The sequence below is a fragment of the Dermochelys coriacea genome, chromosome 11 (genome assembly GCF_009764565.3).
Source record: "Dermochelys coriacea isolate rDerCor1 chromosome 11, rDerCor1.pri.v4, whole genome shotgun sequence".
NCBI classification, from domain to species: domain Eukaryota; kingdom Metazoa; phylum Chordata; order Testudines; family Dermochelyidae; genus Dermochelys; species Dermochelys coriacea.
The window spans coordinates 8,665,751-8,680,958 of record NC_050078.2 but is presented as its reverse complement, the minus strand read 5'-3'; the positions used below and the strand labels follow the sequence as shown (position 1 = coordinate 8,680,958).

The 15,208-nt window shown below is 50.0% G+C and overlaps 1 protein-coding gene across 1 annotated transcript; it reads right to left on the bottom strand.

Annotated features, from left to right (window-relative positions):
• Positions 1-2,909: 2,909 nt before the first annotated feature.
• Positions 2,910-13,581, bottom strand: INHBB (inhibin subunit beta B). The gene is made up of 2 exons (XM_038421208.2): positions 12,659-13,581; positions 2,910-7,056 (listed from the first exon to the last, which is right to left on the bottom strand). The coding sequence occupies exons 1-2, from the start codon at positions 13,056-13,058 to the stop codon at positions 6,281-6,283; spliced, it is 1,176 nt and encodes a 391-aa protein (XP_038277136.1). The 5' UTR covers positions 13,059-13,581; the 3' UTR covers positions 2,910-6,280.
• Between the last annotated feature and the right edge of the window lie 1,627 nt (positions 13,582-15,208).

Here is a 15,208-nt window from a genome sequence, read left to right as displayed (position 1 = left end):
TAGCTGGGGAGGACTAAAGCCTGGTTATAGTATGCAGTCTGAGTAACGGGGGGTGGGGAAACTGCTGAGGAGCACTTCATGGCATAAAGGGTTCAAGAATCCATTTCTACCACCATACCACAGGGATGAGAGAGCCACCCCCTGGGCTGCATCATTGCTCCTGGAGGGAATGACTAGTTGAGCTATGCAGTTCAGGCTCCATTGTCCATTCTTCCCATGTTGCCCCACCAGTCTCAAAACTCCCCGTTCCCCCATATCTGACCTGGGATATAATGAGCCCCTGACGCAATTAGTTTCTTGGCACTAACTGGACACAGTCTTAACTGCCCTGATTCTGTGCTCAGCGTAAACACTGCTCCCTGAAATGGGGAAGGATTAGCACATTTCCACAGATACCAATGAAACAAAACTCATAGGCAATGAGCTCAAACCTGCACTCTCTACTTAGGAAAAACGCTCACAGGATGCAAGATTGGGCCCATCTGACTGATGTAAGTTCTACACAAGGTGCTGGCTTTCTTAGGCATATGTCTAAGTTGCTTTTCTGCAGTGTCTTCTTTTCCCTCTAATGAATTAGTCACCTTCACAGCACTTTATAACACATTTTGCTGCAGTATGGTGTTGGACAATTCTCCTCAGAACCAGAAAATAAAACCTAGGGCAAACATAACAGGGGCAAGGCTACTTACCGGCTGGAAGGAAGCAAGAAATGTGCAGCCAGCAACAGCTAATTACAAAATGGCCATTTTAGGGCTGCCGCTGCCTCATCCTGCCAGATTTAAAAAGCCTATTCCTCAGAAAGGCATGCTGGAGAAAAGAGGGAAGCCCTACAGTAAGACAAGACAGTGGGGACCGGACAGTTACTAAGAAAAGCCTTGCATTAGTGTATCTTCCTGTGGTATTACAGTATTATAATTATTTATAAAGTCTGCCTGTGAAGCGTACATGGATCATAGATGTATTTTTAAATTACATTGTTTCAGTTGGGGCTGGGATATGCAAGGCATAAAGCATCCTGAACTTCCGTGAGGTGCTCAGCGCCTTGCAGGAGTGAGCCCTTAATTGGGAGACGCAACATGCTTCAGGCCACATGGAACAGGACTGAGACTTTGAAGCTCTGGGCTGTTGTCCCGGATGTTCTGCTAGTCTGTGTGAGCCAAAGGAAGTCACATTGCCTCTCTGTGCACCAGTTTCCCATTCTACCTGTCGTCTGTGTTTATGAATTTAGATTGTACACATTTCAGGGCAGGGATGGTCTCTTACCATGAGTATGTGCAGTTCCTAGCACAATGGGGCCCTGATCTCCGCTGGAGCCTGTTGACACTACCATCATACAAATAATTCATAATAACAGCTGTGCCCTAATCCCGCATGGGCAAACCACTGTACCCCCACTGAGCTCATTGCAGGATTCAACCCTACAACTACAAAGCATACACTCTTACCACCAGTCACTAGGGCCCAGACCCTGAAAAGTATTTAGGTGCCTAACTCCCATTGTACACCCCACACTGGGGCCCCTGTCACAGCATCTTTACTGCTATTTTTAGCTGTGCCAGCTAGATTAAAGCTAGCATAGCTATGTTTACTAGAGCTGCTATCACAACTCTAATTCCAGTGGAGATTTAGCCTTAGTCTATGAATCGGATCGATGTTTTGCCTTTAAATTTGGGGGGGTGAATAAAATATAGACAACAAAACACAGGAAATCATCTTTAATATAAGGCTGTCATGTGCATACATCAGGATTTTGATGGTGCCACAGAGTTCTCAGCCACTGCTGCTTGTGTTTGCCATGACACCATAAAACTTTAGCTCATCACTTTGCAAAGGGAATCCCAGTGACAACTGGGTACATTCAAAGAGGGTTCTTGCTGGATAGAAGTGGCAAAACCGGAGTAAAATAAGAAATATGTAAGATTGAGCCTGCAAGCCCTCTGCACACAGACATTCTCTATTGAAGACAACAGGAGTTCTGTGCATGTGATCAGGCCCTAGATTTGATACTGAAAAAAAACAGGCTACAGCTCATATTTCACAAAGATTTTAAATATGGCATGTTACACAGAGTGGTTATGTGAGTCCAAGTAATCACACCAATTATGTAATTTCATTTAATTGTGGTAATTACTGAAATACACAACAGCTTACTAAAAGTTATTCCAAAAGCTACACCAGAAGACCACGATAGAGCCTAATTCTGTTTTCACCTATTCTGGAACAACTCAGGAATAACTCCACTGAAATCAATTGAGTTATACTGATGTAAAAGTGGTTGCTACAATTGTGAGCGACCAGGGAAATCTATCATTTGAATAGAGATATAGAATAGAGAATTGATCACTCAAGATAATTAAAGATCCAGTGGTACTTTGCACAAGAGGCAGGTGCTGGTTCCTGGCCAAACACCAAGGCATGTAAGTAAATAGCCCCTGTATATTCAACTTTCAATGCTTAGTTCTAAACTGATGTGTAAAGTTGTTGTACTCAGTTAAGCAGTTGCTGATTCCAATCCAAAAGGGTGGATGCATTTTAATCATGTACAGAGTATATATAGATAGAGAGAGAGAGAGAGAGACTGAGACAGAGATTGAGAATCTGTGCTTACTTGCACTAGAGTGTATCAGTGGAGTTACTCCAAGCTGACACCGTTAGTGAAAGCAGAAACTGCTCTCAGAAAAATCTTTTGCTTTATGAAAGAATCTTGAAATATTTTGTAAAGTGCTTCACAATCTTTTAAGCAGAAAGTCACTGTCAATTATTTTTAAGAATAATAAATTCATTAAGCATAAAAGCTGGGATTTTCAAAGGACTGTAGGGGAATTGGGTACCTTATTCTCGTTGGCACCTTTGCAAAATCCAAGCCTAAATCCTCAGTACTTAGGCACAACTGTGCTTTTTTTTTTTTAAACTAACATTATAGATCTGTAGCCAGTTGTGGCAAAGTATATGAAGTTTAACCCTTGCTTCATGATCTGTCTATACTGACTTTCATTTTCATATATTATTGCTGTGTGAACAGACTGTACAACAAATACATTGTTAATTTCCAGTTCTGACTTCTTCTCTCTCAGAAGTGACAAAGCAAAGCAGGTGAGTCTTGGATGATTTCTGAGCAATTATCTATTACCAGTGGAAATGCACAGTGTGCAAAGTCGATCCATTGCGTGTTCTGTTGGTGCACCATATTGTGACATGCCTTTCACAGAACGCTCATTAACACCAGTAAGAGTTCCATGTAGGGAACTTAGTTTTTACTTCTTTTAGAATATTTTAAATGAGGAAGGAGCATGGATTTCCAGCTCCAGAACCTCAGCGCACCAGCAGGACTGAATAATATGTAGCATTTACAAGGCCTAAGCTGAAGCCCATTGAAGTCAACGTGAAAGACTCCCATTGATTTCAATGGGCTTTGGATCTGGCCCACTGTGCACTTTTGCAAACATTAACTAACCTTCACAACACCTGCTGTGACCTGCGACCTTTGCAACAGCTGCAGATAAATGCTATTCCCATGTTATAGAGAGGGCAACCTGAAGCAAAAAGATGAAGGCCAACATTTCCAAAAGTAGCCTCGCATTTTGGGTGCCTCTTTTTCTGGGTGTTCAACTTGAGATACATGGGACCTGCTGTTGAGATATGCTGAGCCCCTACAACTTCAGCGCTTCTGAAAATCAAGCCTATAGTGCCTCAAATTGGCACTCAAAATCAGAGCCCACTTTTGAACATGTTGGTCTAAGTCCCTGGGCTGGGTCATTGTCAAGAGCCAGGATTAGATCTCATGATTTATTAGCCCCCAGCTTTGTGCTAAAACCAGTAACTCATTCCACACCTAAGAGCAACAGACATTGCCCAGACATTGGGTAAAATGTTAAAAAGTGCTTACATAATTTAGGAGCCCAAATCTTATTTTCAAAAGTGACCTAGGCCCAGATCTTCAAAGGTACATAGGTGCTTAACTCCCACTGATTTCAATTTAGATGCCTAAATAGCTTTGAGGATCTGGGCCCAAGTCATTTTTGTATTCCATAATTATAGAACCTGCTTGCTTAACAACTGACTTTTGACTGTCCCTTAAGTGGTGCTTGAAGACAGATTTCACGACATACAAAAAAAAAAAAGACATGAACTGAAAATACTTCTTTGACATCTGTTCAGGTGCCTGTGAAGCTGGAAAAGCATAATATATGATTTTCAGGCCAGGATCGGGGCTGGACCCCAGACTTTGCTGGGGTGAGCAACGTTAATACAGTCTAAGGTTGCCAAACCTCCAGGATTGTCCTGGAGCCTCCAGGAATTAAAGGTTAATCTTTAATTAAAGATTATGTCATGTGAGGAAACGGCCAGGAATACATCCAACCAAAATTGGCAACCCTTATAGTAGGTTCATGCTCCATCTTACCCACTCTCCTCACCCTTAATCCTGAGAGTTGTAAATTATATGTAATCAAGCTCCCCAGGAGGTGACATGCATAAAAGCTCATCCAGTTTTCAATCTTTTTATTTACTTAATCTGTACACAAAAGCAAAATACTTCAACAGCAAATCTAAGTGAAACTTGTTTGGTTTTAAATTACTATGGAACAGAACCTAAAAGGAACTTTATTAAATAAACATAAAAAATGGATTTAAAGGATGTACATATTGTAATGTATTCTAGAACAGTCATTTTTTCACTCTACGTTCCATGTGCGTACAGTATAGAAAAGACATTGAATAGAACAAACAATCCATTTTGTACCCTGAAAGAATTGGTAGGCCTTGTGAGGATTGCTCAGTACAACTACATGATATACGATAGCTTTGCCATCTCATAAAAATTATAACTAAATATGTTGGCCTCTTTGGTTCCAAAATTTACGTATAATACATTTAAATGTATTCATTTTTGCTGCTATAAAAATAACTTTTTTCAAATGGCAGGTTTTTGACTAATCATGCAACTAAATCAGTGCAAACATTAAAAGCAATCATTCGCTTTAAAAAAGAAGCAAAAGATTTAATTTCAAGTATAAAAAAATATAAAAAGTCATATCATAAGTCCAGTTCTGTCTAGTATGGGTCAACACTTTAAATTGCATAGCTCATGCGGCACCTGTTTACCTAGATAGTGAGCAAAGATAAGTGCACTATCAAGTACCACTTTTCAAGGCATTGAAATCTGCAAGTGCTATAATATGTGCATTTAAACAGTTTGCAAGTGCTATGCTGCATCTTTATTTTCTGATCTTAATGGCCATCCTTGACACTTCCTGGTAAAGAAATTGAAAGCACTCTCCTCCTTTCCAAGACTTGTTAAAATGTTCTTCACCTTTTATTAAATGCACAGCATTTTTCAGAGTGTGTCCACCATGTTACTGTAATTCCTTTTAGGGTTCATTGGTTTAGTTGTGGTAGCATTTATTTTGTTTGTTTTTCTCCCACATTACATGTCCTTGCAGAGTCTCCTGCTGAAATACACAGATTGCAACTTTGATTTTTTGTTCTTAAAACAGCGAGATGCTAATGGTCAGCACAATCCAGATAGGACAGAAAAGCCCCTTTTCAATGGCACAACAGAAATAGCCATCCATGGATTTCTAGCAGTCAGTTAAAGCATCAAATACTGCCAACCAAACGTGATTTAGAAGAATACAGCAAGTCTCAGAATTACAGTAGCTGCTTATGTGTATCTCTCTCTCTCTCTCTCTCTCTCATTTTATCATGTGATATTCCTTACTGGAAGTGCTGTCGGAAGATAAGGATATGTGTGGTGTTTAGGAGATTTTAAATTAAGAGGAAGTGATCACCTGCATAGGCAGGTGGACTGCGGCTTCCCTTTGGACCCAAGAGGTGATGGTCATTTTTAAGTTTGGTGATTTTGACACCTGCGTGCAAGAATATATTATGTTCTCTCTTTTTTGTGTTGTTTTGTATGAGCACATAGAGCTCATTTCAGTCTGACTTTCCAGGCAGGTGGGGAAACAGCTGCTTAGCCATTCACTTGTACTGGCAGGCATTTTAGTTATGTTGTCACTGGTGATTGACTTCCTGTTACTTGTATCTCGTGTGTGTGTGTGTGTGTAAAGTATTTCATAGCATTAGTTTACAAATGGTAGAATATTTAAATATCCAAGATCCACAAACTGCCACTGTCCTGACACCGATGTGAAACTTTTTTTTTTTTGCCAGACTTTTCCACAGTGACTTAACACCGATGCCTGGATACACAGTGAAAATTCCTCCAACACCATCTAGTATGGGAATGTTCTCTTTCTCCCCCCCCGAAACACACCTTAAATCAAGCACAACCACATTCTTCCACAATCATATTGGGAACGTCCCTTTTCACAATGTTGTATTCATCGTCAAAGTACAGCATTGACATTGTGCTAAGTTTGGTTGGAATGCAACAGGAGTTCACGGTGCCTGGGTTCAGCCCTCGCATGCGGTACTGATTCACTACCGCAGTGTGAAAAGAGGAAGCTGATCCTGGGACTCCAGCCAAGTAGGCTGGGCAGCTCCCTTCACAGTAATTCCCATAGTAACCTGATGGCGCTATGATCCAGTCATTCCACCCAATGAGTCTAAAGTCAATGTAAAACTGTTGCCTGCAACATAGATTGGTCCTGCCATCACACTCCAGGCCTCTTTTCCGGATCCTGTGTTTGTTATCAGCTAACCGGGCTTGCACTACTAAAAAAGGACGGTGGGATTCCTCCCCAGGGTCCACATAAATTGGCAGCACTGAATACTCTTCACAGCCCTCACATTGAACATCCAGGTTCAGTCTCCTTTCTCCTTTCTCAAACAGAGCCTGGATAACTTCGGTCAGGGGAAAAGTGTGCCAACCACTTCTTTTGAGATCAACTTTCTTTTCGACCACATTCCACTTGTTGCTAGTGTCCAGGTCTTGGAAATAGATTTTGACTTTTACTTTTCGCCTGCTACCTTTCTCTAAGACATACGGAAGCAGCTTCAAGTAAAGCCACAGGCTGGCTTGAACGACAAACAAGTTCTGGTTCCCTTCATTTGAGATGAAGAAATAGAGGCGGACTCTAGATGAGGCCATATCATCTGCAAGAGAAGGAGAGACCAGCAACATTAAGTAACAAAGAAAATGTACTATTTGAGAAATTCTGGATTCAGAAACAATACTAGAAGATAAATAATCTAAACTGCTGAGAGAATTTATTAGCCAGGAATAATGCACTGAATTAGAGATCCAGAATTTGTACTAGAAATACATTAAAAAGTGACTTCTCAGAGCAAAAATCTAACCAGGCCATAGCCCAACATGTCAGATCCAAAGAAAGCAATATAAATTATTCAGAGGAATGGCTCTGGAGAGCCAGAGAGATTCAAGTGGGTATAAGGGTACTCTGAAAAAATACAGCATTTGTACCTTGATATCTACTAATTAGTTTAGGAAAAGGTTCAGCCTTCAGATACCTTTTGGATTTTACAGGAAAGGCTTTTTAACAACCAGTGAAGCTTCAGTGACTAATTAAGGATTTTGTTAAGATTAGCATATGAGAATTTGTAATAGATAGCATCCAAAACACCAGGGAAAGTGTTCTCAAAAGCATGTCCACTCGTACAAAGGGTTAAACTAATCTATATCTACTCTTCCTAAGTAGCAGGGTATCGCCTATCAGATTTTGATCTCTGCCTTTCCTCCGCCCATAAATGCTAAAAAGAGGTCAAATGAAGCAGCCGTGGTCATTGTAATATCCTCATTGACTGGTCTTAATGTATTTCTTAATGTCACAATTAAATGAGTGAAACTATCACTGATATTCCACCCAATGTCTAGCTTTAATACATTATTTGCAACCAAAAGTATTCACTGCATGAAAGGCACCAGAACTACTTGTATCTGCTGGAATCATGTGCTATGAGCATCACACAGCTATGCTTTAGATGATAAATGTCCAGTCTAGCCTTTTTAGGGTGCCTTTAACCTACATGTTCTAATTACATTCTCCTGACTGCTATTTAAAATTATTGGATGGACAGGTATTTCTAATCTGTTACAATCTGTTTGATTGCGTTCAGTATATTGCCAAGCTCAGATATGTATCCCTTTCGGTTGCCCAGGAACCTTTCTTCTTTTTGTCCACCTATATAACTTTTGGGGGTTTTGTAAAGTCAGAGTCTTACTGTGTCACCCCAGGTCCCTTCAAAATATGTCTGTTAGGCCCAGGCAGCGCATATAATGTTTCTGGTCCCTTATGTTTGCTGTGTCTACATACGTTTTATATAAAACAAATTTGGAAGATGTTGCAAAAATAAGTGATTGTCAATTGAGTACTGAATAGAACTGCAACCCCAGCAGTGATGTTATAGCATTTGACATCTAAGAAAATGGTTAAAAAAAAAAAAAATCTACTTGTCAACACACAACTTTTCTATAAACTGTTATCACAGTGAAAGGAAATAAACAGCATAGTGTCATTATATCAGTTCAAATATGCATATTACCTATGGTAGAAGAGCACCTAAGAGATACATATTCACATGTAATATATAGATCAATAAATATTGATGTGATTATAAACAGACAAGTATATATCTATTTTGTTTATACACAAAAGATACCATAAATGTATGCTTTTGATAGGTAGTTGGGTAGATGCAGTAGACAGATGGGGGGTATACATACTAATAGATTTTGTAGACGGGTGGGTAGTCAGATACCCCAGAGAAATAGAAATAAATTTAGTGATACAGCAGATTGATTGAGGGATACAGCAGGAAAACAGGCATGTACTTATAGTGGATTGACAGTGTAGATGGATATGTAAAGGACACAGATCCAGTGGATGAATGGAAAGATGGATGGTTACTGCAGGTTAGATAGATAGATAGATACAGTGAATGGATCAGACGGACGAACAGGACTGATATGGTTGATGGACAGGTATTGTGGGTGGATGGATACCGTGAACATGCGGCTGTCTGGCTGGACAGCCAGAGCAGGTGGACAAACATTGTACGTAAAAGGCTAAACATAGTAGAAAATGGATATGTTAAGTGGAAAGATGGACTGACAGAGTGAGTGGATAGATCAATAAAATGTGTGGATGGATGAATGCACTAGGTGGCTGGCTGGATAGATAACATGGGTGCAGGTGAAGTATGGATAGATGGGGTGGGTAGGCAGATGGATGGGTACAGCGAATGTGTACAGTGGATACACGGGTACACTGGAGGGATGCAACAGAAGGAGGCTGAAAGACATACAGAGACGGGATGATGGAACAGACAGGGCTGTAAGGCATGCGAGTGGTGTATGGATGGATGGACGGAGTGAGCTGAGAGCATATGGAGGGAGGAGATGAATGGATATAGTAGTGGGGCTGGAGGGTGTGGGTGCACAGATGAATGGATGAGTATAGCAAAGGAGGTGGAGGATATGGTGGTTAGGTGGGTAAAGTGGATGTGGTGAATGGATGGGTGGGTGTAGCAGAGGAATTAGAGAGAGATGGATGGAGTTGATAAGTGAGGGTTACAGAGATTGCTGAAGGACAAGGGGAAATGGATGGATCTGTCAGTCAGGCAGAGGTGATGGATGGGTGACTGGGTATACTAGAGAGGGTTGGATGGCATGGGTAAAGGAATGGCTGTAAAAGAGGAGTGGGGAATGGAGGTAGCAGAGAGGGTTGAATGGCATGTTAGTAGAGGAAAAGAGGATGGATAGATCTATAGATGGATGGAATAGCTTGGCAGAGGGGAGGATGCAATGGTGTAGTAGAGGGATGGATGGCATGGGGCGGGTGGATGTGATGATGTAGCAGAGAGATGGATAGCATGGGGCAGGCAGATGGAATATTATAACAGATGGGTGGATGGCATGGGATGGGTAGATGGTGTGGGGTAGCAGAGGGTGGATGGCAGGGGGATGGCATAGGGTGGGCAGGTAGAATGATGTAGCAGAGGAATGGATGGCATGGGATGGGCGGATGGATGGATGGATGGATGAAGAGGGGTGGGTGGACAGATGGATGTATAGATGGACTGATGGGTGAAGCAGGGGGTGGCTGTCATGGGATGCATGAATGGGTGTAGAAGAGGGATGGCAGGCATGGGATGGATGGAGGAATGGGTGAAGCAGAGCTGTGAATGGATGGATGCGTGCATGGATAAACAGGTGCGTGTAGGGGGGTAGATGCATGGATGGATGTGGGAAGCAGAGGGGTGGATGGACAAATGGATGGATGGGTGAAGCAGAGAATTGTCTGCCATGGGATGGATGAATGGATTGATGAAGTAGAGGCGTGTCTGGCATGTGGGAAATGGATGAATGGACAGACAGATGGGTGAAACAGAGGGATGGCTGAGATGGGATGGACAAATGGGTGAAGCAGAGGAGAGGATGCATGGATGGCCGAAGCGGAGGGTGGCTGGTCTTGGATGGGTGGATAGATGGACAGATGGGTGAAGCACAGCAGTGGCTGGCCTGGGGTGGATGGACAGATGAAGCAGAAGGGTGCCTGGCAAGGGATGGACGAATGGATGGGTGAAGCGGAGGGGTGGCCGGTGTGGTTTGAATGGATGGGTGGGTGAACAGAAGGGGTGGCTGGCATGGTGTGGATGGACAGATCAGTGAGACAGAGGAATGGCTGGGGGCGGATGCGTAGGTGAAGCAGAGATGGCTGGCCTAGGGTGGATGGACGGATGGTTGGGTGGAGGGGTGACTGGCATGGAGTGGATGGATCGTTGGACAAGTATGTGAAGCAGAGGGGTGTCTGGAATGGATAGATGGACGAACAGAAGGATGGGTGGCTGGGTGAAGCGGAAAGGAGGCTGGGTGGGATGGATGGATAGGTGACAGAGAGGGGTGGCTGGCATGGTGTGGACAAATGGGTGGGTGAAGCAGAAGGGTGGCTGGGATGGGGTGACTAGTGTGGGGTGGATGGATGATTGGATGGGTGGGTGAAGTGGAAGGGGTGGCTGGCATGGGATGGATAGGTGAATGGATGGATAAGGCAGAGGGATGGCTGGGTGGGACGTATGGGTAGGTGACATGGAATGGTGACTGGCATGTGCTGTATGGACAGATGGGTGGGTGATGCAGAGGAGTGGCTGGCGTGAGATGGTTGGACAGATAGGTGGGTGGGTGGGTGGGTGGGATGGACGAACAGGTGGGTGACACAGAGGAATGGCTGGGATGGACAGACAGGTGGGTGACACAGAGGGATGGCTGGGATGGACAGACAGGCGGGTGGGTGATATAGAGAGGTGGCTGGCCTGGGGTGGATGGGCAGATGGGTGAAGCAGAAGGGTGGCTAGGTGGGTGAAGCAGAGAGGTGGCAGGCATGGGGTGGGTGGGTGGGTGGCTGGATGAAGTGGAGGGGTAGCTGGGACAGATGGATGAACGGATGGGTGAAGCAAAGGGGTGGCTGGGATGAATGGGTGAAGCACGGGGATGGCCAGGTGGATGGATGGACAGGTGGTTGACGTGGCGTGGTGGCAGGCATGAGGTGGATGGACAGAAGGAGGGTGACACTGAGGGGTGACTGAGATGGATAGCCCGGGGATGGGGTGACTGGGTGGACCGACGGACGGACGGTTGATGCGAAGGGGTGGTTGGAAGGGGAATGACATGGTGGGAGAGCCGAGACAGACGGCGGGGTGATGGGGTGGCTGGGATGGACCGATGGACAGGTGGATGACACAGGGTGAATGGATGGAAGGGGTGACACAGAGGGGTGGCTGAGACAGGGAGGATGTATGGAAGGGGGTGATGCAGAGGGGTGACTGGCATGGGGAGGGCGGATGGAAGGGGGTGGGATGGGGTGACTGGGACAAGGTGGACGGATGGAAGGAGGTTGACGCAGAGGGGTGGCTGGGATGGGGTGTCTGGGATGGACTGACAGACAGCTGGGTGATATAGAGAGTGACTGGGACAGATGATCGGGTGATGGGATAGGGTGGCTGGCATGGATCCATGGACGGATGGAAGGGGGTGACACAGAGGGGTAGCTGTGGGGGATGGGATGCAGTGGCTGGCACGGGGCAGACTAATGGAAGTGGGTAATGTGGAGGGTTTGCTGGGATGGAGGGCCGGGGGTGGGATGGGGTGGCTGGCACAGGGAGGACGGGTGGAAAGGGGTAACGTGGAGGGTTCGCTGGGACGGATGGCCAGGGGTGGGATGGGGTGGTTGACACGGGGTGGATGGATAGAAGGGGGTAATGTGGAAGGGGGCTGGGACAGGGTGGTTGGCACAGGGCAGACGAGTGGAAGGGGGTGATGCGGAGGGGCTGGGACAGGTGGCCAGGGGGAGTGTGATGGGGTGGCTGGCACAGGGTGGACAGGTGGAAGGGGGTAATGCAGTAGGGTGGCTCAGACGGATGGCCGGGGAAACAGATGGAAAGCGGTAACGTGGAAGAGTGGCTGGGACGGATGACCGGGGGGACAGGGTGGCTGGCACAGGGCGGACAGGTGGCTGGGGGGATGGAGTGGCTAGGACAGGGCGGATGGGTGAAAGGGGGTAACGCGGAAGGGTGGCTGGGACAAATGGCCGGCGTCACGGGCGGATGGGTGGAAGGGGGTGACGCGGAGCGGCTGGGACAATGGCTGGGGGGACGGGGGAAAGGGGATAATGCAGAGGCTTAGCTGAGATGGGTGGCCGGGTGGGTTAGGCAGAGCGGTCGGGGGGGACGCGGAACCCACCTGTCTCGGCGAAGCTGATGATCTCGGACACTTGCTCGTGCAGCGGGGGCCCGCCGCTCGCCTGCCCGTCCAGGCTGGGGATCTCCACCCGGCCGTCCTCCCGCACCTTGCCGGCGTGCAGCTTGCGCAGCGCCGTGACCATGGCCGCCTTGGGCACGGCGTGGGTGATGTTGGGCCGGTCCCGCAGCTGCAGCCGGCTCAGGATGTGCCGCTTCACCGCCTCCAGGAAATCCCCGTCCACCTTGCCCGGCTCCTCTGGCCGCCGGAAGCCGCAGGACGTGCAGGTGTCCTGCGGGGCGCCCCCCGCAGTGGGGGGCGGCGTCGGGGAGCCCCCGGCGCCCACCGCCAGCCAGCAAGCCACCAGCGCGGCCAGGACCCCGCTCCAAACCGGCCCGTCCATGGCGGGCAGCGGGCGCTGTGGCGGGGGGCCGAGCTGGGGGCCGTCCCGATCCGCTGCTGGGAGTCCGGCTAAGTCCCGGCCGCCGGCAGCTCCGCTCAGGTCGCTCCCCGGCAGCCGCGCCCGGGGCAGGGGGCGGTGGCAGCCAAGCTGGGGTGGGGAGGGGTAGCAGCGCCACTAGGGGGGCGGGAGACAAATTGGGGGGCAGCGGAGCGTAGAGGCGGGGAACTAAGGTCTAAAGTAGGGGCAGCAGGCTGGGGACAGGAGATGTTAGGGGAGCCCGGTTAGGGGGCGGCAGGCTGGGGGGAAGAAGGTACCGGGGAGCCCGGGGAGGGGGCGGCAGGCTGGGGACAGGAGATGTTAGGGGAGCCCGGGGAGGGGTCGGCAGGCTGGGGGGAAGAAGGTACCGGGGAGCCCGGGGAGGGGGCGGCAGGCTGGGGGGAAGAAGGTACCAGGGGAGCCCGGTTAGGGGGCGGCAGGCTGGGGGGAAGAAGGTACCGGGGAGCCCGGGGAGGGGGCGGCAGGCTGGGGGGAAGAAGGTACCAGGGGAGCCCGGGGAGGGGGCGGCAGGCTGGGGGGAAGAAGGTACCGGGGAGCCCGGGGAGGGGGCGGCTGGCTGGGGACAGGAGATGTTAGGGGAGCCCGGTTAGGGGGCGGCAGGCTGGGGGGAAGAAGGTACCGGGGAGCCCGGTTAGGGGGCGGCAGGCTGGGGGGAAGAAGGTACCAGGGGAGCCCGGTTAGGGGGCGGCAGGCTGGGGGGAAGAAGGTACCGGGGAGCCCGGGGAGGGGGCGGCAGGCTGGGTGGGGGAAGAGGGTGCCCGGGGAGCGGCAGAAGCAGCAAGCAGGTTGCAGGGGGCGCGGGTCGAGGAGGAGGGAGGCCGTAGGGCGGGGCGGCAGCTGCCCCCGGGGCGGCAGGCGGAGCTCCGAGCACAGGGCAGGCGGCTCACTCCCCAGCGGACATCCCCAGGGAGAGCCGTGCGGCTGCCGGTCCCTTCGCGGCGGCTCTCAGTTCCCCAGGTCCCGCCGAGCCGGGGGGCGAGCTCTCAGTCTGGCGTCATCGGGGCTGAGGGGGGAAGAGGGACCCGGCCGGGTTACGTGCAATCCAGCGGATAACCCGGCGGGAAGGAAACCAGGCTGGTGCCCCACACCCCGCCCGGCAAAGCCACGCCACGGGCGCTGGGTGCAGGGCGGCTCCGCTCGGTCCTCTCGCCGGGCAGCTCCCGGGAGTGGGAAGTCAGCGCCGCACATGCAACCCCTTCCCCTCCCTGCTGTGGGTCCCGGCTCGGCGCTAGCGTCCTGCCGGGCTGCCCTTGCCTCGGGCCCCGGGGGCACGGAACGCGAGCCCGAGCCAATCCCCGGGCTCAGCGCCGCGCCTCCGCGCGCTGCTCCGGCCGCCTCTCCTGCGTCTTCATGGTCGGCGCGGCCCCCCGGCGGCGCGTGAAGCTCCGGCTCCGGCTCCGCGTGCGCGGCGCTCTGCCGGGCCCCTGGGGCTGGGTGGCTTTTAACGCGCCTGACTGTCCGGCGGCGAGCCGCAGCCTGCGGGGGGGGGGGGAGGTTTTGCTGCCGGGGGGGGGGGGGAAGGAGGGGGGGTGGAAGCGGCTCGCTGCTCACTTATCTGCCGCTGGTCTCCGCCTGCTCATCCCCCCCTTCCCCCCCCCCCCCGCACAATCACGACAGGGGGCCACTTCCGACTGAAACTTTTATACGGGAGTGAAAGCCACGTGGGGCGTTCAGCGTACACCCGGGACGCCGTAGGCTCCTCGCTCCGGAGCAGCTGGAGCCTGCGGCCGCCTAGGCTGCTACAGCCACTTCCGGGTGCGGAAATATTCGCTCTGCCGGTCCTCTAGCCCCTCCCCCACCCCCCGCCGCCGCGCACTTCCAGGCGCCTGTCAAGCCGTGGCCAGAGTCAAAGCGGCGCCCGCCCCCCCCCCATGGCCGGTTTGCGGCTGTTAACCCCCCCCCCCCTCCGGAGCTAGGGGGCTCTGAGCCCCGGGCTCGTCTCCCTTTAACGCCCGGAGTTGGGGGGAGTTGGAAGGGGGGGGCACATCCGAAGCTGCGCGCTCCTGGCCCCCACATGGGGACCCGGAGGTCGAGGGCGAGCGGAGAAGAGCCGGCAGCCTGGTGGGTGGCGTCACACGGGCAGGGCGCCGGGG